Raw genomic sequence first — 20,666 nt, 5'->3', positions numbered from 1 at the left:
TACGTAAAAACACCCTGTTAATGAGATAATTAAATGAGACCTCTTTTTAACTGGCCACTTCACGTTGATAAATGAAATGACACGTTGATGATAATGACATTTAACACAAACAATTGTTGGCAAAACAGAAAGTGTTAAACATCTTGTCAGTTAAATCATAGACAAATATAATAAGCATAGAGTGCTCACTCCATACATCAGTTTTGGTACCAAAAAGACTATTATTTTCGTAATTGACATTTAGCATCGAGTAGCGGAATTATCAGTACCGCTACTTGATACTAGATGTCTCAAATGTCGCGACTCACGAAAATTGTATTGAACAACTATTTACAACTAATATTAAAGCAGAAGGAGTTGAAAATAAGTTCCAGTTAATCCTTGTTTAATATTAGCTGAAAGTTGTTGAGCATTAGACTTTTCGGTCGGTGCAACATCTATTGTCAAGTAGCAGTACTGATAATGTTGACTACGAAAAGAATAGTATTTTTGGTACTAAAACTGATGTATGGAGTGAGCATGAGCACTCTATGTATTTTTTCTTTATGTGGTTAAATGCACGTAATGATTATTTTTAATTAATTTTATTAATATAATTTTAATTTATTTTTTTGTTCGGTAAATAAAACAAAAATATGATATGAAAAGTTTTCTTGATTTCTATTTAAAGTTAACTGTTTTTATATAAAGTACCATCTCTTAAAATATCGATAATTTTTAATTTCTACTCTTTTTTGCCAAGCTGTAATTTGTTAGCACCTTATATAAAAGCAATAAATTCCCGATCAAACTAATCTGCATAGCATTTGCAACGACAACGTGTGTGAATATCATCGTTAATGTCAAATTTCTATGAAAATATGACGTTTATATTATAATAACACTCCCTCACTTTGTTCTGTTCAAATCGGTGCAAAGTTAGCTTAGACAGACTCTAGTATCTAACAAGGTCACGCCGATGCCACGGCGATAGCGCAGTGTCGGCAGCGGCGACGCGAAAATTTTGGCGGCGGCGGCGGCGCGAAAACCACTTGCTACGCTCGTGATTAAATTATGAAATATTTCGCTTGTACTGCGATCAATATTAGCATGAGGACTTAACAACAACTTTAACCTCTTGTCGCAAAGTTTTTGGTTACTCTTTGATCAAGTGCAATGAATACCGGTATTAAATACGATAACCATTACCGGTATACTGAATACCTGTTATTATTGAGGTATTAATGAATACCGGTATTTCATTATGTCAATTAGTGTAGTTTAGCGATAAAGACAAAAACGGAATGACAGCAATACCTCTAATTCGAATATAGGTATAACATTTTAACCGGTATTCGTTTGACAGTTTATATACAGGTATTTAATAAAACCGGTTATACGGTCCCTGTTTGAAGGTCGTATCGGTCCGGAAATACCGCAGACAGTTCATTCCACAGTTTAGCTGTGCGAGTTAAAAAAATGTCTGGAAAAACTTACAGTGAAGGACTGCCTACCTTAAAGTAGCGAATATGGAAATGCTGTCGTGTAGAGCGATGGGGGGAAAGAACATTTTCTCAAAAATAATCAAATCACAATTTCTGTTTCATAATAAAAATAACAATTCGTTTTTACTTAATTTTTTCAAATGTAAAAATAGAGTCAAGGTATCAAGCCCTAAGTTCATTCACCTTCATTATATGCTCACTTATTATTTGTTTAACAGAATACTGTTACACTTGGTGCTGCTCAAGATCATGGCATTGACGGAAGACCAGCGCTATCCCAGCCCAGCTAGCATCATGCTGAGTCGGAACCATTTCGTGGCTTATATGTTATGTTACATGCTGTTTTCTACCTTTATTTTGCCTCGAATAAACGCTCTCTATTCTAGTACCAGACATAAAAAATACTATAAAATTATACTTAGCCTGACTGATGCGAGCGAGTCCTATACGAAATTATTCACTATTGTGTAAGTACATAATACAAGACTAAGACAGGCATATACTTAATAAATTCAAACCTTGCTGCCGAAATACCGTACCCAGACAAAGGTTATGTAGTATATGATAATATTTCGTATTTTACGGCTTCATACATTTTATACGGGGCATGAGAGGTGAAGGTTTTATATGATATAACGCCAAATGTATGTTTTTACACTAAATAAAATATAGTTTCTATTTCTAAATATTTTCCATATTGACTCCACATAACATATACTACAAGTATGTAGTGAAGTATATAAGATTTTGGTGCAAATGTTTGTACAGAACACCTTTTTAGGGTTCCGTACCCAAAGGGTAAAAACGGAACCCTATTACTAAGACTCCACTGTCCGTCTGTCTGTCTATCTGTCTGTTTATCTGTCTGTCTGTTTGTCTGCCTGTCTTTCTGTCAGTATGTCTGTCTGTCTGTGTCTCTGTCGGTCACCAGGCTGTATCTCATGAACCATGGTAGGTAGACAGTTGAAATTTTCACAGATTTTTATTTTTGTTGCTGCTATTATAGCAACACAGTTGGTGGGAGAGTCTGACTCCCACTTGTCCGGTTTTTTTTTATTTCTATTAAAAACTAAAATGATAGTATATATGACGCCAACTGTCGCAAATTTGCGAACAACGGTGGCAAACAAGCGTAAGGTCCTGTATAAAAAAATCCACATAGGAAATAATTATAGGAATCAAGTTTTTTAGTGGACTGTACTTTAGGTTTAGATGATGCCTAAGTTATTTCATTTACCTATTAAAGCTACAGGGATAAGTTTTCTTGTTTATTTTTAATTTATAAAGGTAATTGAAAATTCCGTGTCGCTAAAAGTTTTGAAATCGGGGACTATTAAAATTTTCTCTTACCTTTGTATACTTACTTAATAATAATCTTGATAATGGAATTTCGATTAAATTGGTTTTTGAATAAAGTTTAATTTTGTTGGTTTCATAATATTAATTTGCATTGTTTACGTAACTTTAACTACCAAAAAAGTTAAATAAGCTTTAATAAAAATTTTACAGGATTTTTTATTTTGTTCTGTTTCTCTTCTAGAAAGGAACCTTAAATTGCTTTTCTGTGAGGAAATAGGGTAAATCGTCAATTACTGGCCACTGTTTAATAACGACCACCTTATACTAAAAATGAATTCTATTCACCTGGGCCCTATTTCACCAACGTGACAAATGTCGCATTTGTCGACATCACTGTTACTGACGTCACAGGCCTCCATAGGTTACGGTAACCGTTTACCATCAGACGGGCGGTGTGGTTGTTTGCCACAAACATGTTAATAAAAAAAAAACTCCACTATATCGCCAGTAAATAAGTACTTATTTTGCGAAGCTTATGACAATTGTCACAAGAAATACGACAATTGTTACGAAATTCCGACACAGAACTCATTTGCTGTCAAGAATTACCGAAAGTTCTTTGAAATCTTGTGACAATTGTCATCATAAACATCACAAGAGAAATGCCTGTTTTTAGCCGATATAATAAAGTTTTTTTAAATAATACAATGATGGTGACAAACAGGAATATGGCCCGCCCCATGGTAAGCGATAGCCGTAGCCCATGGATGCCTGTGACGTCAGCAACAATGAGACTTGTCGAATTGGTCACACCTGTCACGTTGGTGAAATAGGGGCCTGATGGACAGACGGACAGCAAAGAGATCCTACAAGGGTTTTTCCTTTTCAGGTTACGGAACCCTAAAACGTAGAGTTCTACTAAAAATAATATTAACTATACATTTTCAGAAGCAAATTTCGTCGGGTGACAAGCAAAAGTCACTAAGTACTATCAAAAATTTTAAGTAACAATGCACTTTATTACACTTGTAACACGGTTTATTGTCCAATAATTTCAATGGTGTTAGTTAGTGACTTTTGCTTGTCACCCGACGATTTCATAGTAAGTAATAGTTTTTGTGCAAAAACTACATAGTATTGAAGCATCAATAGGTAAGTATATAACCTGTGAACTCATACAAAGATTATATTGATTAACTAATTAATACATTAATATTACATTTAGATTTGAATCGAATAGCCCTCATTTATTTCAAAATGTAATTAGGTACTTAATAATGTAAAATAATACACTCATATAGCACATAATGAGAATACGTATTAAGCATATGAATAGGCCGAATAGAATAATAAATGAATGTGTTTGTTAGTCCGTGAGTAAACATGTCAAGAAATATAGAGCGCCGAAAATACGAGCTATTTGTTGCCAAAGTAAATAAAAGAATAAGTAAAACATAATTTACTGAACCACAAAGGAAAACAAATTCACACAGGCGTCCTTATCACTATAAGTCTTCCAGTCAACCTTAGAGCAGCAGAACCCCTAGTGTAAATTTCATTCGATAGCATACACTCAGCAGCAGTAGTTGCTAGGCGGGCGAGGTGTTCAAAATTACCTTGACACGACAAATTACTTATTCTCTTAACAATAAAGTCGCATCAAGATCATTTTGAACACCTGGCCCGCTTAGCAACTTCTGCTGCTGACTTTACGAGCGTTCGCGTTTGCGTTACGTCTATTTTTGTATAGGATTTTGAACAGCGCGCCAAGCGGGACTTTTGGAAACTAAAAATCCCATACAAAATGACACTTTATGCAAACGTAATTTATAGTTTTACACTAGGGTGCACTGCACGATATAAATAACAAAGTAGACAGCAACCTTAAGAGAGGAAAGGGCCTAATCGTTTGAGAGCGATCTTATCCAAACAACCTTTGGGCACAGTTTACGAGTACAATAAATGCACAGAAACAAAAAATGACTGGATAGAGGAAACACCATGCCGTCTTATCGCTTAAGAGCGGTCTCTTGCAGACAACATTTGGGTAGCGGAGACAATAAAATTATAGAATATGCAGCAGGTACCGTTCAGATTCAGATTACACCAGCTGCTGAATTGAATTTGACGTTTCCTGCAGTAATGCAGTCGACTGCATTACTGCTGCAGTGTCACAGCCGACATTGCAACCGAATGCATTTCTGTTGTACCTACCTAAATGTTAAAAATCCGGGCAGCAACATCAATTTTCACGTTCAAAATTAAACTTTCGTGAGACATATTTTAAATTGCTTAGACGTCAACGGTTACAACGAGCGACGAGGCGGGCGGCGCGCTCAGTGCACGAAGTGCAGCCGCCGCGAGCACTGAGGAAGGACCCCCGACGGGCCCGAAACATGTCGCCAATAGCGACTAAAAATTCAAGTGAGTCAAACTGTTATGTTGTCGTGTAAACAATTTTCACGTTTTCGGAAGCAACGCAGTCGGCAGTAATGACGCGCTGCAATACTGCTGCAGTAATGCTGTCGACTGCAGTACTGATAGGAAACGTCAAATTTAATGCAGTAGCTGGTGTAATGTGATTCCAAACAGTACATGTTTTAGACTTTATTACTTTTATTAGACAGAGGGTGCCAGATAATTTTGGCGCGTTGTTATTTCGCTATGAACCTACTTATTTGGTTTATCCAACATTAAAAAGGCGTAGTTTACTTGACTTCTCTCACTGATAAAGCTTCATGTACATGCAAAGTTACATATAAAAAGCTCCATCGACTTAAATACATACCGCACCACCACCGTTGACATCCTCTGCCATCCGTTACACATTACACGTCACACACTCACAAACTCGCGTCCATACCACACAAGTCTTTGAGAATTCCAATCACATTCGAATTTCAAAAAATGCCGTTAAAACGATGTGTTTTTGTTTATATTTGGAACGCGAGACGTCTGGTCTCTCTTTAAGTTGGGTATAGACTGATGCGCGCGCCGGTACGTTGCCATGGCAACGCGGTACGGTACTAAATGGCGTGGCCTTGTTTTTTTTAAGCTTCAAGCGATAAACGAGACTGAAAAAGTTGCGAGGTGAGTTATGTAAGTGATATTGAAGGGTAAAAGGATTTCCGTCGGTGAAAATTGTAGACAGGTGTGGGTTGAGACTTGTTTTTAATGTATTGGCAATGAGATCACCTGTGAATGTGAAGTATACTTAACTCGACTCGACCTGTGCGTTTCTCCAGAAAACTTCTTACTTCACACAGCTAAAATGTGGAATAAACTGTCGCCCACGACCGATAAGACTTGAAACCTCCAAGAAAAGAGCGTACTCCCATCTCAAAAGCCTGAGATGCACTTGCAACCCCTTTGGTGTTGAAGGTGTCCATGGGTGCCGGTTATTGATTACCATCAGATGATTTGTATGCTCGTTTCCCTCTTTTATCCTAAAAAAATATGGTTGTCTGTAAAGTCGGTTTACGGGCGATAATTTTGCGTGATAACGTCATAAGAAAACATTACCATTACATTACGTAACGTTACCATGGAGATCTGTCCACAACGTTACCGTGGAGATCTGTCCACAACGTGACACTTTTTCGTGCATGCTACCGGTGTTCGTCGATTTATAAGACGTTATCAGGTCAAAATAAATAAAGACGCCTTTGAACCAAACTAAGAGAGAGAAAAATCACCTGACGAATAAAAAATAAATACCTGTTGCAAATCTTGAAGACGTCTATAAAACGTCATCATACGAAGAGAAAGAATTTATTTCCTCGTCCATTTTCATTCGTTCACGAGCGTGTTGATAATTTCATTCGGCTTCCGGTTTCCATTCACTGTCCAACTTTTGATAGGATGCAGAATCGAGGACCAAAATAAACATGATGACCTAATTTATATATTATGGAGCACGATTCAGAATCATCAATTTGTTATGATTTTGAACTGGTTTTGATATAACCTTGTACACTTGAAGATCGCTGATGCTGAGGGCCTACCGCGAACCACGTTCGACGTATTGCCTCCCTGTCACACTTACCTACGAATTTACAAGTGCGGCAGGGAGGCAACAAGTCAAACGTGGTTCTCGGTAGACCCTCACGGCGCGATTCGGGAAACGAATTAGAGATTCACTAGATAGAAATAGTAAAGATATGTGACGTTCCACGGCAAAAGATACCTTATGGCGGTTGGCGCTTACGCTGTTATTCACGCCGCTTCAATATTATTGTGGCCGCCATAAGGTACCTTTTGCCATGGAACGTCACATATCTTTACTATTTCATATCTAGTGAATCTCTAATTCATTTCCCGAATCGCGCCGTCTGTAAGGATGCTGCAGTCGCCATCGGAACGTCACTTTAAGTTGCTTTAAGTCATAATTCAATTAAACAGATTTAATTCAAAGAGATAATCAATTAATTCGATTAAATGACAGTCGGATAATTGTCTCAATTTTCAGACAAAAGGCTGTCGCCAGGTGCCCTACTTCCAAAGTAACCAAAAAGGTACCTTCCAAAACATCTTAAGTACGTACTCATTGCTTTAACACTTAAGTTGTTTTTAAATTAACGAAACACGAAGAGATCCTTTCTTCCAAAATGTCGTAAGTGTATACTTAGCTCTTTGTCACATACGAATGCGAGACACAATTGGTATTTTCATTCTTTCAAAATGTCGTAAGTATACTTAACGCTTTGTTACTTAAGCTGTTTTTGAATTCATGCGACATAGAGCATATCCTTTCTTTAGTTGCTGTAAACACAACTCTAATAGCAATGCGTAGAGTCGAAATTAGAATGTATCTGAGCAGGAGAGAGCAGAAGGATTGTTAATGGAATCAGCCGGCCTAGCCAAGGTTACAATCGCTATCGCTTCGACAACGAAAACCATTATGTCTCTCTATCACTCTTCCATATTAGCGCGACAGTGACAGTTGCGTTTCGATCGCTACGGAGCGTAAGCGATCGGCATCTTGGCTACGCGGCCAGGTGATTTAGAATTTAATGAGAATAGACATTTCTGTCCGTTGTTTAAGTGCTACCGGTTTATATTATTATCTATATGTGGCTTTCCATCAGAGAAGGATCCTTATGCTTCAAGTGCAATATGGACCTTTTTATCAGAATGTCTGCTGGAATTTCAGATGGAAAGAACCGAACAGGCCTATTCGGATTTCGAGATAATAACAAGATCTAGAGACGATTTAGAGATCAACTAGATCTACATTAGATATCGACTAGATGTGACTTGGATATCTAAGTCATCAACTAGTCGAAATCGTTCAAGAGGACCTCCAGAATCGCGGAAACGTCAAATTTTACATATCTATCTTACGAATATCTTTAAATTATCCATATCGTAACTTGTTGAAGTCTAGTAGAAATCTAATTCATTTTCCGAATCGAGCCGTTATTGTACTTGAAGTATAAAGACCCTTCTGTGATGGAAAGCCACATTTATGTGTGACTGTAGCGCTGCTCTTGCTATAGAATAAAATACATTAGTTAGATATTAGAGAGTTCTCTCAAATGGTCTCTATCCACTCACTTGCTTGATATTTTTCAGTGACCTCTATTATTATAATAAAATAAGGGTGACAGCTGGTAGCTACAGTTACCAAAAGCAAGTGAGTGGCTATATATATCAGATGTAGTGCATAATTATTTTCCATCGTATTTTCACGGAAACATACGAACGTGCCTTGCTGTTTCAATCAGTCTCGGTACAAACAGTACTGAGGTTGACTCAAGTAGAATGACAAACACGAACGTTTCTGAGGAAATACGAAGGAAAACAATTATGCATTACATCTGTATATTAGGTATATTATTTTTCACCACACCAGCTCGGAAAGGCTTACTTTGCACTTCAAAAACTGATAGCAAAGTTGCATTTTATTCACATGTGAGGCAAAGTAATCAAATGCAAATTTTGAGTTGTTTTCTTATGTTTGCTGGTAAAATTGACTTTTAAATGATGATTTTGAATGATAAATATTTAATAACATTCATTTGTATTTCATTTGGTTTGATTTTGTTTGATATTTTACATTTAATATTTGCTTCGGGTTGGTGTGGTGAAAAATTTTGTGTTTCACTCGGGGGCAAATTTTGTTTAACCTTCGTGCTTTGACACCCTCGCAACGCTCAAGATTCCATTTTTCGAACCACTTGCTACGCTCGTGGTTCAATTTTGGGATCTTTCGCTTGCTCGGGTATCAATATTAGCACGAGCGGTTAAACAACAATTTTGCCCCCTTGTAAAACAAATAACTATTCCTAGTCATGCGTTATCTTCGATTTTAGTCCCCGCACCAGAATGTTTGCAAATAGTTATGTAACACATATTAATTAATTCATTGTATGTAAAAACACGCAAGTAAGTATAACGGGTTAGCACTGATTGACTAGCACGTTATCTTTTCGCGGATTAGCAATACTTTACTTTTTTTATTTAGCAATATTGTAGTTTTAATTAATAGTTAACACTCTTCTTGTTTTCTTGGCTTAAGGTGCAAAGTAATTGTTTTAATTAAACGCCTTAACTTTTACACGAGCAATATTTCGAATTGATTACAATACTGACTTGCTAAGCAAGAATAGCCCTATTCGAACTTTAAGATACGTCAATCAATAGATCTAGAAACGATATTATTCGTTTTTGTTTGAAGAAACGTCACATTTGACACTGACACACCTAATCCATCGTTTCTAGATCTATTTATTGAAGTATCTTATTTAAAGCTCGAATCGGGCAGTAAGAGTAGAGGTCTATTATCCAATATTCCGTGTTTTTTCTAAAGATAGACCAAGAAAAGTTTACAAGGGTTTTGATAGCAACACGCAGTGCAAGTGTTATTTATACGTCAAAACTTCATAGAAGTTTGACGTCTAAAATAACACTTGCACTGTGTGTGCTATCGAAATCGTTGCAGATTTATTTTGATCTAACTCTTTAATTATGTTAATAGCGATCAAATGTTCTTTTTAAATTCAAGTAAGTCACCCTCAACGCCCATTGAGTAATTTTAAAAAGAGAAAACCTTCAAATACCTTGAACCATGAAATTTTTGATTTTTGATTTTACCAACTAAAGGCTTGTGATAAGGCAAAAATCACAAAGGAAAGTTTGAGCAGGCACCATTTGCAATTTCCTCACAATGTTTAATGTTTATGGTAGAGAATGCCTTAAGGCATTAAGTCCGCCATTTGTACCTTCATGTTGTGCAATAAAGATTAAAATAAATAAATGTTTTCATTCACCGACTGTTTCCCTGCACAGATTAACCCTCTAAAGCCCAAGGTCCTAACTATAGTAATTATCCAGTTCGATGAAATTTAAATCATATTCAATTGTAATAGAGTTCCTTTTCTTCTTTCTACATTTTAGGTTCAATTTTCAGTAGCAAATTTTGGATTTTACATTCATATGGCTGGGTCGGAGGGGATTATGACGACGTTCACATGTATTGTTCGCGACATAGGGTCGGTTGCACCAAACTGTTCGTATCATTAAAGAGTTCGCTAAATTTGTATGTATGGAAAGTTTCATAGTGGCGCGCCGGGACGCGCCGGCTGACGTTGATCAGTCTGTCAAATGTGGTTGGTGCAACTGGCCCATAGTTTGGTAAATAATGTAACAAATGCGGTATATTTCCGATCAAAGCGGGTGTATTGATAATAGATAACCGTTAGGGCAGCCTTGACCGCCGCTACGTATACACAAACGAGGTATACTTAGATCACTTACCTACTAAATTAGATGAAGCAGAACATTATTATACAAAAAATCCAGGACATAGGCTGCCTTTCCACTAAGGCTGAGAGGAATCAATTTATAGCATTAGTGTAATAATTATTGTTTTTTCTTTCTGTTATGATGTGTTTAAAATTATATTGTGTGTCATTGCAGCTGTCAAATAAATGATTTATCTATCTATCTATCTATCTATCATTAGTTGTAAACCACATCTCTCCGCCACAGAATAAATAATAGTACAAAAGACTCTCTAACAAAACGCGTCTGTTATGATCAGCACAGATATGGCCGCTAGGTGGCGACAGCGCCACGCGCGGCTTATGGTTTTCCCCAAAATTGGTGTGGAACGGATGTACTTTTAGCTACCTGTAGCAAAGCGACGAAATCGCGGAGTGAACCACGCCTGTCTCCGCTTTGATGGATTACCAATATTTGTAGATTTCTCTCACCTTTGCTCATCTCTGCCTCAGTAGTAAGGCAGTCCGATGCTCCAGAAAATAATATGTAGTCAAACAGTCAAGGTGTCAAATAGTTATTTTTTTATACCACCTTAGCCTATGGACGCCTGCCACTCTAGAGGTGTCACAGGCGCGTCGTCGACGCTTTAAAAGCCTGTACTCTCCTTTTTTGTAGCTCTGGACAAAACCTCGGCAGGGAGCTCATTCCACATCCATAGCTTCTTTTTTTTTTGTTTCGATCAAGCATTGTTTGCGAAAGGTATTTTTTTACAAGTTTTATTCTGTTATTAAATGGATACTAAACTTGTCCTAATTTTCAAATGTGTGACGTTATCTATGAAAAGGGACCTTATTGTCGATGGCGCTTACGCCATTATTAACGATGCTCCGATATAAATACAATGCCACGCGACGCTGAGCGGCGTAAGCGCCATCGACAATAAGGTCCCTTTTCATAGATAATGCCCCATGTTATGTTTAGTTATTGCAAGAAATTACGTTTGTTATGTAAACATGTGTTTGTCATTGTAAGTGATTGTGTAAATTATCTTATTATAAGAAATAACTGAAATAGGTATATTTTTAAAATCTGAAACGGAGTCTAAAGCACGTAGTCTGTGAAGTGAAGCGATTGCTTGGTAAAGTGATATAGATGGCTCGTGGTGTCACTTAGATGGAAATCACTTACATAATATCATATACTTTACTTGAATTGAATTGAATTGAATATAGAGTATATTCATTCTCTACATATACTATAGGTACCAAATTTCAGCTAAATGGTTTAGCGGCTTCAGCATTAAGAGGTAACAGACAGATAGACAGATTTACTTTCGCATTTATATTAGTAGGAAGAAAAAGAGTAGGTAGTCTACAAAGAAGCTTCTATAATATGATACCTTACACGCCAGATTAAGTTCTTTAGGGTTCCGTATTAAGATAAAGACATAAAGATTCCGTCCAAAATGGGGATAAAACAAGCGTCTTATTTTATTATTTTTGTTGTATCTCGATAACAATAACTACTTATAGGAAAATGTATTTACAAACCCCAATAAAAACACAGTGAACTAGACGAAATAAAAACTTGAAATGCTCTAATGAGACTGAACGCATAACCGACGAATCCAATTCGCACTTGGCGAGTTTTTTTGTCATTCGTCATTCGTCATTGCCACTGCACGGCCTCAGTCACGGGGTGACGTCATTCGTCACGGATCCTCATTAAAAAAGTATTAATTGTTTTGTTTTGTGCATCATTTATCAACTGCTTGCATCATAATGAGTGTAATTGACAGACTAGAATATTTCTATCTGTCTCTTAATTAAAAATATGGTATTTTCTACTATGATTCATAAAAGGAAAGCATACCTTATAATCGATTTCGATTTACAAGTAGCAGCCGTAAGCACAATCGTAATAGGACAAACCTCGTAATCTCTAGAACAGTCCGGAAATTTGGTATGTAACCATTGTATATTAATTAAGGCCTTCTTTCTCATTTCCACACCATTTGACATTTGGGTAACTCGAGGAACCGCCTCTTGGAGAAATTGGCGTTTTTGCTCTGAATCTACGTTCGCTATGAAAATAAAATAAAATATGGTGTAACGCAACATTGAAGCTTATTAAATGCCAATTAAAAAAGTACTAGGTATAAACGGGATGAGCTGAAAGCCACCACCACCAGCGGCTATTAGGTATTACAGAAATAGTGTCCTTCGCTGCCCGTTGTGCACACTAACGTGTGTGCACTAACATTATTATTAACACGGGTCATTGTTAATAAGATCGGCTACGCAATCCACGCGCGGGCATACAAACGTCTTCAGCAGCGGAGAAAGCTGTGCATTTTGGACGTGGTAACGATGAAAAACGGCTCGATTCGGGAAATGAATTAGAGACTCACTAGATATGAAATAGTGAAGATATGTGACGTTCCACGAAAAAGGTAAGTACCTTATGACGGCCGACGCTTACGTCGCATAGCGCCGCAATAATATTGGAGCGGCGTTAATAATAGCGTAAGCGCCAATCGCCATAAAGTACCTTTACCCGTGGGACGTCACATATATTTACTATATCGTATCTAGTTAATCTCTAATTCATTTCACAAATCGCGCCGTAAATCGATGAACAACGGTAGCATGCACGAAATGTCACGTTGTGGACAGATGTCGATGGTAACTTTGTGGACAGATCTCCATGGTAGCGTTACGTAATGTTATCTTATGATGTTATCACGCAAAATTATCGTCCGTAAACCGACTTTACAGACAACCATATTTCACAGCTTCTAGGGACTCTAGGCCTGAGTATATATATGGTTATTTACTATCTATAGGTACCTACCTAAATATTAGAGTTGTCTGTCGGTCTTTGCACGGCCGTATAACGAGTGTATTTCTATCCATCCCCGCCGGGTACAGATGGGAATAGGCGCTACATACAAAATAAAATAATTCAAATCATTCCCCTTTGTGCCCCCTTGTATGGCCGTGGGCGGGCAAAGATGGGAATACACCGTGTAACGATAGATGTGAATACGTTAATAGAGTTAGACCAAGACAAGTCTGCAACGAGATAGCACACGCAGTGCAAGTGTTATTTGAAACGTCAAACTTCTATGAAATTATGACGTATAAATAACACTTGAACTGCGTGTGCTATCAAAACGTTGCAGACTTTGGTCTAACTTACACATAGAAAATATATTACTTTGTCTGCCACAGCACGAGTCTGGCACGCTCAATGTTCGTAGATATGTCGGCGGCCGATCGTAAGATCAGGCAGATCGTAATGTTCCTGTGTAATGTTTTGACGATAGTCATATTAAACCAATATATAGGTAAGATAGGGTAGTTAGGTTGCTTCAGATGCCCGAAGGGCAAACTGCTCAGAAATAGGAGCGCGCGGGGCTCCGTCGACTCAGGGAGCGAGTCAAAGATTTTCACGTTTTACGATATGCCTAGGAATTGCAGGATATGCCTAATCTTACGATCGGCCGCCGACAGATATAAATCGATCTTTACTTCGCGCCACAAGATAGACCTTGAACTTATTAAGGATATAATAATAAACCAAACTCAGACAAAGAATCTAAAAGGACATCCTGCAAGTCCCACGCGTTACTCACGGTACTGACTCATTCATTAAAAGCCCACTCGATAAAGGCAACAACGCCAAATAGTAACATTCGTACTGCGAAGAGAAACGGCCTAATTTATAGTGTATTGATAAAAACTGCGGGTTTTTTTTTACTTTTTATCGCAATTGTAAAGTAATTGGTTTTAGTTAAATCGGTGCCTTTGTGGTCAGTGCACGTGAACAAGATGTTTTTTAAATTGTTTTTGTTGATGGTGAGTTTTTGTTTTAATTTGTTAGGGTGTTGTTTCTATTCAGAATTAGTGAGAAGTTTTTAATTCACCTTTCTTCTTTACTTTTTAATCTCGTTAGGAAATATGGAAATTCCTGTGAAGTTATGTATGTTTTAATTTTAAGTAATTTGTGGTATTATAAACTTTTATTAACATATCCTAATACAGGTATGTTTAAGTGTAATTTTTCACTGGAGGTTTTAATGCTATAAATTGATTTTAAAATACATTTTTAATTTAGCCATAACTAACAGAGTAAAATTAAAATCTGATTTTTCTTCGAGTGGCAATGTAATACATACATTGTGAATTAGTAATAGTTGTCGCGTCAGTAAATGAGACATACGAATAAAAGCAAAGTATTGATGCATTACTTGCTGGTTAATTTATACTTATAAATTTATTTCATTTATTAATCAATTAAACTTACAATACATTAAAATTAAAATCCATAAAAATTAAATTAAAAATTAAAACTAATAACATATATATAACTTACAAATAACAATCTAAACTATATTATTTATACTGAAAACAAAAAGTCGTACATTTATTGTAAAACAAATGAAAGTTAATACGTTAGCGCTTACTAACTACCCTTAAAAATACACGCTGTATATTTTATGATTAGGTTCGTCTCGACCAGAAATGTGATGGCGATGATATGATGCATTGCGAGGGATGTCTTTAAGATCCAATAGAATCACTAAGAAAAACATAATTTTTAAGAAAAAAGAACCGACTTCTTTGGGGGCCGGTGAAAGATTATAGTAGATAGTACACTATGTAGAAAAGGAGGTAAAACCACCCATTTTTCTACTAGCATTTCACTTCTGTAATGGCTCCTCTACAGGATGGGCCAACGCCGGCCACTCCAAGGGACGCAGCCATGCGGTAGAAAGAGATAGCAATATTACTTGCTCCCTCTAACGCATAAATGCGACCCTTTGAGTGGCCGGCGTTGGCCCATCGTGTAGAGGAGCCATAAGGGTCGTAGTTCTAGCCTAACCTAACCCACTTCTCAGATAGCAGTTCGGTTCTGTGAGGATCGCAGTTCGAACCTAATCAAACCCACTTTTCAAGTAGCATTCCGTTTCTGTAAGGCTCGCAGTTTCAACCTAACCTAACCCTTGTTCGGTTCTGTGAGGATCGCAGTTCAAACCTAACCTAACCCACTTAATGGCGCATGCGGTGCGGTGTACGGGGGTTTAAGCGGGAGGGGTTAGTAAGATAGGCATCATCATACTTTATACCTACATTTTATGGTAGGTAATCATAGTGGTTTATTTAGTTAAGGTATCATAGTGGTTTTCCGGGCTAAGGTCCGGGTCCGAGTCCGGGTCCGAGTCCGAGTCCGAGTCCGAGTCCGAGTCCGAGTCCGAGTCCGGGTCCGAGTCCGGGTCCGAGTCCGGGTCCGAGTCAGGATCCGAGTCCGGGTCCGAGTCCGGGTCCGAATCTGGATCCGAGTCCAGGTCCGGGTCCGGGTATGAGTCCGAGTCCGGGTCCCGGTCCAAGTCAAAATCGAAATTCGTAATCACCAGACGTGTACCATGCGTCGTTGAAGAGTTCTGTTCTGGTCATCATCAGCAGTTCCACTTCATCAAATGTGACAGTTTTTAATGTAAATGCTTGATTTTATGATGAAAATACAGAAAATTCTATACGTATGCCTTTAAGATTTGAGGAGTTCCCTCGATTCCTTATGGATCCCATCATCAGAACTCGAGCTTGTCAAAAGTGTGGCTTAAAAACTTAACTTGCTTAACGAACATAACGAAGAGGAAAAATCGCCAAACGTGAACTATGCGTCGTTGAAGAGTTCTGTTCTGATCATCATCAGCAGTTCCACTTCATCAAATGCGACAGTTTTTAATGAAAATGCTTGATTTTCTGATGTAAATACAAAAGTCTCTATACGCATGCCTTTAAGATTTGAGGAGTTCCCTTGATTCCTCATGGATCCCATCATCAGAACTCGAGCTTGACAAAAATGTGGCTTAAAAACTTAACTTGCTTAACAAACATAACGAAGAGGACAAATCGCCAACCGTGAACTATGCGTCGTTGAAGAGTTCCGTTCTGATCATCATCAGCAGTTCCACTTCATCAAATGTCACTTTTTTGGATGTATATGCTTGATTCGTTGATAAAAAACCAAAAATCACTATGTGTATGCCTTTAAGATTTGAGGAGTTCCCTCGATTCCTCATGGATCCCATCATCAGAACTGAGTTTTGACAAAAACGGGACCAATCTGTATGCATATACATTCAATCAAAAAAAGAATTTTCAAAATCGGTCCAGTAATGACGGAGTTATGGAGTAACAAACATAAAAAAAAATAAAAAATAAAAAATAAATAAAAAAAAACATACAACCGAATTGATAACCTCCTTCTTTGAGATTTGGAAGTCGGTTAAAAATAGAGTGGTTTTATTGGTTCTTATTAGAGATGCACCGGATATCCGGTTACTATCCAGTATCCGGCCTATCCGGCCATTATTTTACTATCCGGCCAGATACCGATAGTAACCTACTATCCGGCCGGATACCGGATAGTAACATTGCTTGATTTTGGAGTAAACAAATTGGATTTAAGAATCAGACACGGTCATAATCGTACTTGTTTACTATTTTAACACAATTTAAACATTCCACTGGCTTGCACACGCACGCATTTCGAACATAGAAATGTGTCCGCGTGAACGTTCACTAGGAAACAGGTCAAACCTACAAAATGCGCACCTGAGTAACCGAAATGTAGGTATAGTTCCGCCGGCTGAATATTCGGCGGCCGGATACCGGATATTCGGCCAGACCATCGGTATCCGGCCAAACAACTATCCGTTGCATCTCTAGTTCTTATCAAACACATCCCTCGCGACGCATCCTCGCACATCTCTGGAGGAAACGCAGTCTAAGTCAATTGTCTAGGTATTTCTATAACCTACTATATTATAATATTTCAAAACTAGTGACGCGCCCCGACTTCGCACGGGTTGTTACACAAACCTAAACCTTCCTCAAGAATCACTAATGATAGATGAAAACCGCATGAAAAAATCCGTTCAGTAGGTTTTGAGTTTATCGCGAACATACATACACACAGACAGACGTGGTGGGGGACTATGTTTTGGTGTAGTGATAACACATAGGTACCTACAAACTTATAGGTTAACTTACTTTCAGTAACAACTATTGACGGTGTTTTAAAATAGCCACATTCTCCTTAGTTCCATTGTGTGTTTTTTTGTGTTTATTTCTATCAAATGCCTAGTAAAATATCAATTCAATTCTAAAGAAACTTAATGCTTTTTTAAGGTTCCGTACCCAAAGGTTAAAAACGGGACCCTATTACCAAAACTCCACTGTCCATCTGTCACCAGGCTGTATCTCATGAATCGTGATAGCTAGACAGTTGAAAAATTCAGAGATGATGTATTTCTGTTGCCGCTATAACAACAAATACTAAAAAGTTCGTTACGGAACCCTCGGTGAACGAGTCCGAAAAATATTGAAGCACTTATATTAGGATTTTCTATAATGTACAGTAAATAATTATTTTTTTGAAACGCCTTCTTTGTTTTCTATTTCCCAGTAACGTTTTGTAATTAAAATGAAAAAAGTGTAAGTCACTAGTTACCTATGCAGGATGTTTTAATTATTAATCACACAGGTTTAAATAACATTTAAAGTAAGTATAAATCTATAAAAAATATATAGGTATGATAATTAATTTGTTTTATTTCCAGATTTTTGTGACAAAAGTATCTTCAACGGTTGTTGCAGAACAAGATTACTACAAATATGACGAATACGACGATTACGAATACGACGATCCCACATTAGATACAGTACGAAACACACCAACAGACAAAACAACATATAAAACTGAAGCCACTCCGTACAAACATGCAAAAGGCGAACCAGATGAAATTTCGACGGTTAAATGGTTAAAACAACTTGTACGTGAAGATCCTGTAAATAATAAGGCTTTATCAAATGTTGATAAAGCTACTGGTGATGAAGAAGATGTAACATATATTCTTACAGATAAACCTCCTATAGATGATAAACCTGGTTATGAAGTTACAGAAATTGTTGATGATATACCAAACATTGTAACTTATAAGCCTATAGTAACTAATTTCACTATTAGATTACCTTTGAATAATGCCACAAGTATCAATGGAAATAATATTGGAAATAGTAACGAAAATAAGAAGAATAAAGGAAATGTCCCAAGAAAGAGCTCAATAAACATATTCCATGTAAATGCTGAATTTGATGATGATAGAGAAAAGAAACCTGTAATTCAAAATATAAACATTCATAAAATACCTTTCGGTATTTTCAAAGTGAAGGATCATGTAGATAGAATTAAAGATAATGTTGTAAATTATGTGCATAGTACTGATACTGAATGTTGTGATGAACCAAATGAAGGACATTATTTACCAAACATACTGGCGGCTCCTGGGAACTTTTTACGAAGATTAAGGGAGAAAGGATCTACTTTTTACCATAAGTTTTTTAGCTAATTTGTGTGATAAATCAGTTATAAAATACATAAATGATATGAAACGGTTTGTTCAATTTATTTAAAGTCGTAACTCTTCCACAAAAGGACAAAATAATAATTAATGATGTGTCTTTAATTTCGTTAAAATCACCTTTGGTTAGTAATATTTTATATTGGTTTTTTAGCGATTAATCACGCGACAATACGAAGTAACCCACTTTATATAAAAATAAAAAATTTAAAGCTCACAATTTTCTAAATTTTGTACCTGTTATTATTACTTTTTTAATGTTAATTTCACTTACTTGAATGTATGTCACATATTCCTATGCCCTCATTCCGAACACATTAACAAAAGCAAATAAGAGTTCGCATACAGTAAGTAAATTTCGGAGGCAATTTCTCTCGCTTCGTACATGCACGGAATATTAAGTAATGTAAGAAAATATGTTTACACATTTCTATTGATTTCTTGACAATTCTAGAGTTTTTTATTTATTTTGGAGTTAAGAGTAAGTAGAGTGATAAAAGCATAACGCTGAACGCTTACATACTTAGTTGTGTTACCTATATTAATGTGTTAAAGTATTTTGAATACAACTCGTCGTATTTTGACGACCGGTCTGGCCTAGTGGGTAGTGACCCTGCCTGCTAAGCCGATAGTCCTGGGTTCGAATCCCAGTAAGGGCATTTATTTTTGTGATGACACAGATATTTGTTCCTGAGTCATGGGTGTTTTCTATGTATATAAGTATGTATTTATCAATATAAGTATTTATATCGTCCCCTAGTACCCATAGTACAAGCTTTGCTTAGTGTGGGGCTAGGTTGATCTGTGTAAGATGTCCCCAATATTTTTATTATTTATATTTATATATAGTACTACAATTAAGAGACAATTTGCCTATGTTAATAAAATTAATGTTCAAACATTTATCACAGTATAGCTAGAAATAGTACTAAGTGGGCCGATTATTATTTTGATGACTAATTTTTTGAAGAGCTCTATTCTGAGCGGAAAAATACGAAATAAAAACAAGTCTTTGCGTTGAGTTTCAAATCCATAACCCAGGAATAAATAAATATAGGTGATAAACACATATAAATGCCCTTACCAGGATTCGAACCTGAACATCCTGCTTCGTAGGCTAGGCTTCACTACTGGCTAGGCTAGGAGGCAGTTAGGTGTCGGCAAGTAAAGCATTTAGTAATACATGTTAATTATAAGATGTAATGTTTTGAAAGATGTGTCCCGCCGAGTTTCTTGCCGGTGCCATATTGAGATACCCTCCTCCATTGAGGGGGGATTTAAATCTTCTCGAGGCAAAAGTGTAGGGTTAGAGCCGGTGTAGCTTTATTTGACGTTCATAAGCGCATTATAATATGCCTACTCGAATAAAAAACTATCTTTTTCTTTGTAGGTATACATGGAATATCACGCACAGGATTAAATACAATGTTTTCAAATCAGTTTTAAATTATTTAAGAACGCGTATGGGTCAATTTTTACGTTTAGGTACAACCTACCGGTCGATGGTCGCGATTGTCCTGATTGGGGAATTATATAGAGTTGTTACATCAAGTTTTAGTATCTGTTGTTCATCAACTGTGAAAATTTCAACTGTCCAGCTACGAGTATCATGGTTCATGAAATACACTAGCCTATAGTGACCGATAGACAGACGGAGAGTGGAGACATATAGGGATAATGCAGACATCAGCACTACTTTGACAAAACCTCTTATCTCACACTGCTAC

At 36.9% G+C, this 20,666-nt stretch overlaps 2 protein-coding genes and 1 long non-coding RNA gene across 3 annotated transcripts in view; 2 read left to right on the top strand and 1 right to left on the bottom strand.

Annotated features, from left to right (window-relative positions):
- Positions 1-5,722, bottom strand: part of LOC134674704 (calcium/calmodulin-dependent protein kinase kinase 2) — a 221,984-nt gene extending 216,262 nt beyond the window's left edge. The window contains exon 1 of the mRNA XM_063532829.1: positions 5,572-5,722. Within this exon, the coding sequence (XP_063388899.1) occupies positions 5,572-5,601 (30 nt within the window). The 5' untranslated portion in view covers positions 5,602-5,722. The remainder of the gene's footprint in view (positions 1-5,571) is intronic.
- The window catches only part of LOC134674707 (uncharacterized), a 444,870-nt gene that overhangs the window by 227,675 nt on the left and 196,529 nt on the right, over positions 1-20,666 (top strand). The window lies entirely within an intron of this gene.
- LOC134674433 (uncharacterized) lies at positions 14,167-18,958 on the top strand. The gene is made up of 2 exons (XM_063532503.1): positions 14,167-14,368; positions 18,139-18,958. Exons 1-2 carry the CDS (start codon positions 14,342-14,344, stop codon positions 18,925-18,927), a joined length of 816 nt encoding a protein of 271 aa, XP_063388573.1. The 5' UTR covers positions 14,167-14,341; the 3' UTR covers positions 18,928-18,958.

The sequence above is a fragment of the Cydia fagiglandana genome, chromosome 20 (genome assembly GCF_963556715.1).
Source record: "Cydia fagiglandana chromosome 20, ilCydFagi1.1, whole genome shotgun sequence".
NCBI classification, from domain to species: Eukaryota; Metazoa; Arthropoda; class Insecta; order Lepidoptera; family Tortricidae; genus Cydia; species Cydia fagiglandana.
Note: the sequence above shows the minus strand (reverse complement) of the source record. Positions and strands in the feature narration are given on the sequence as shown.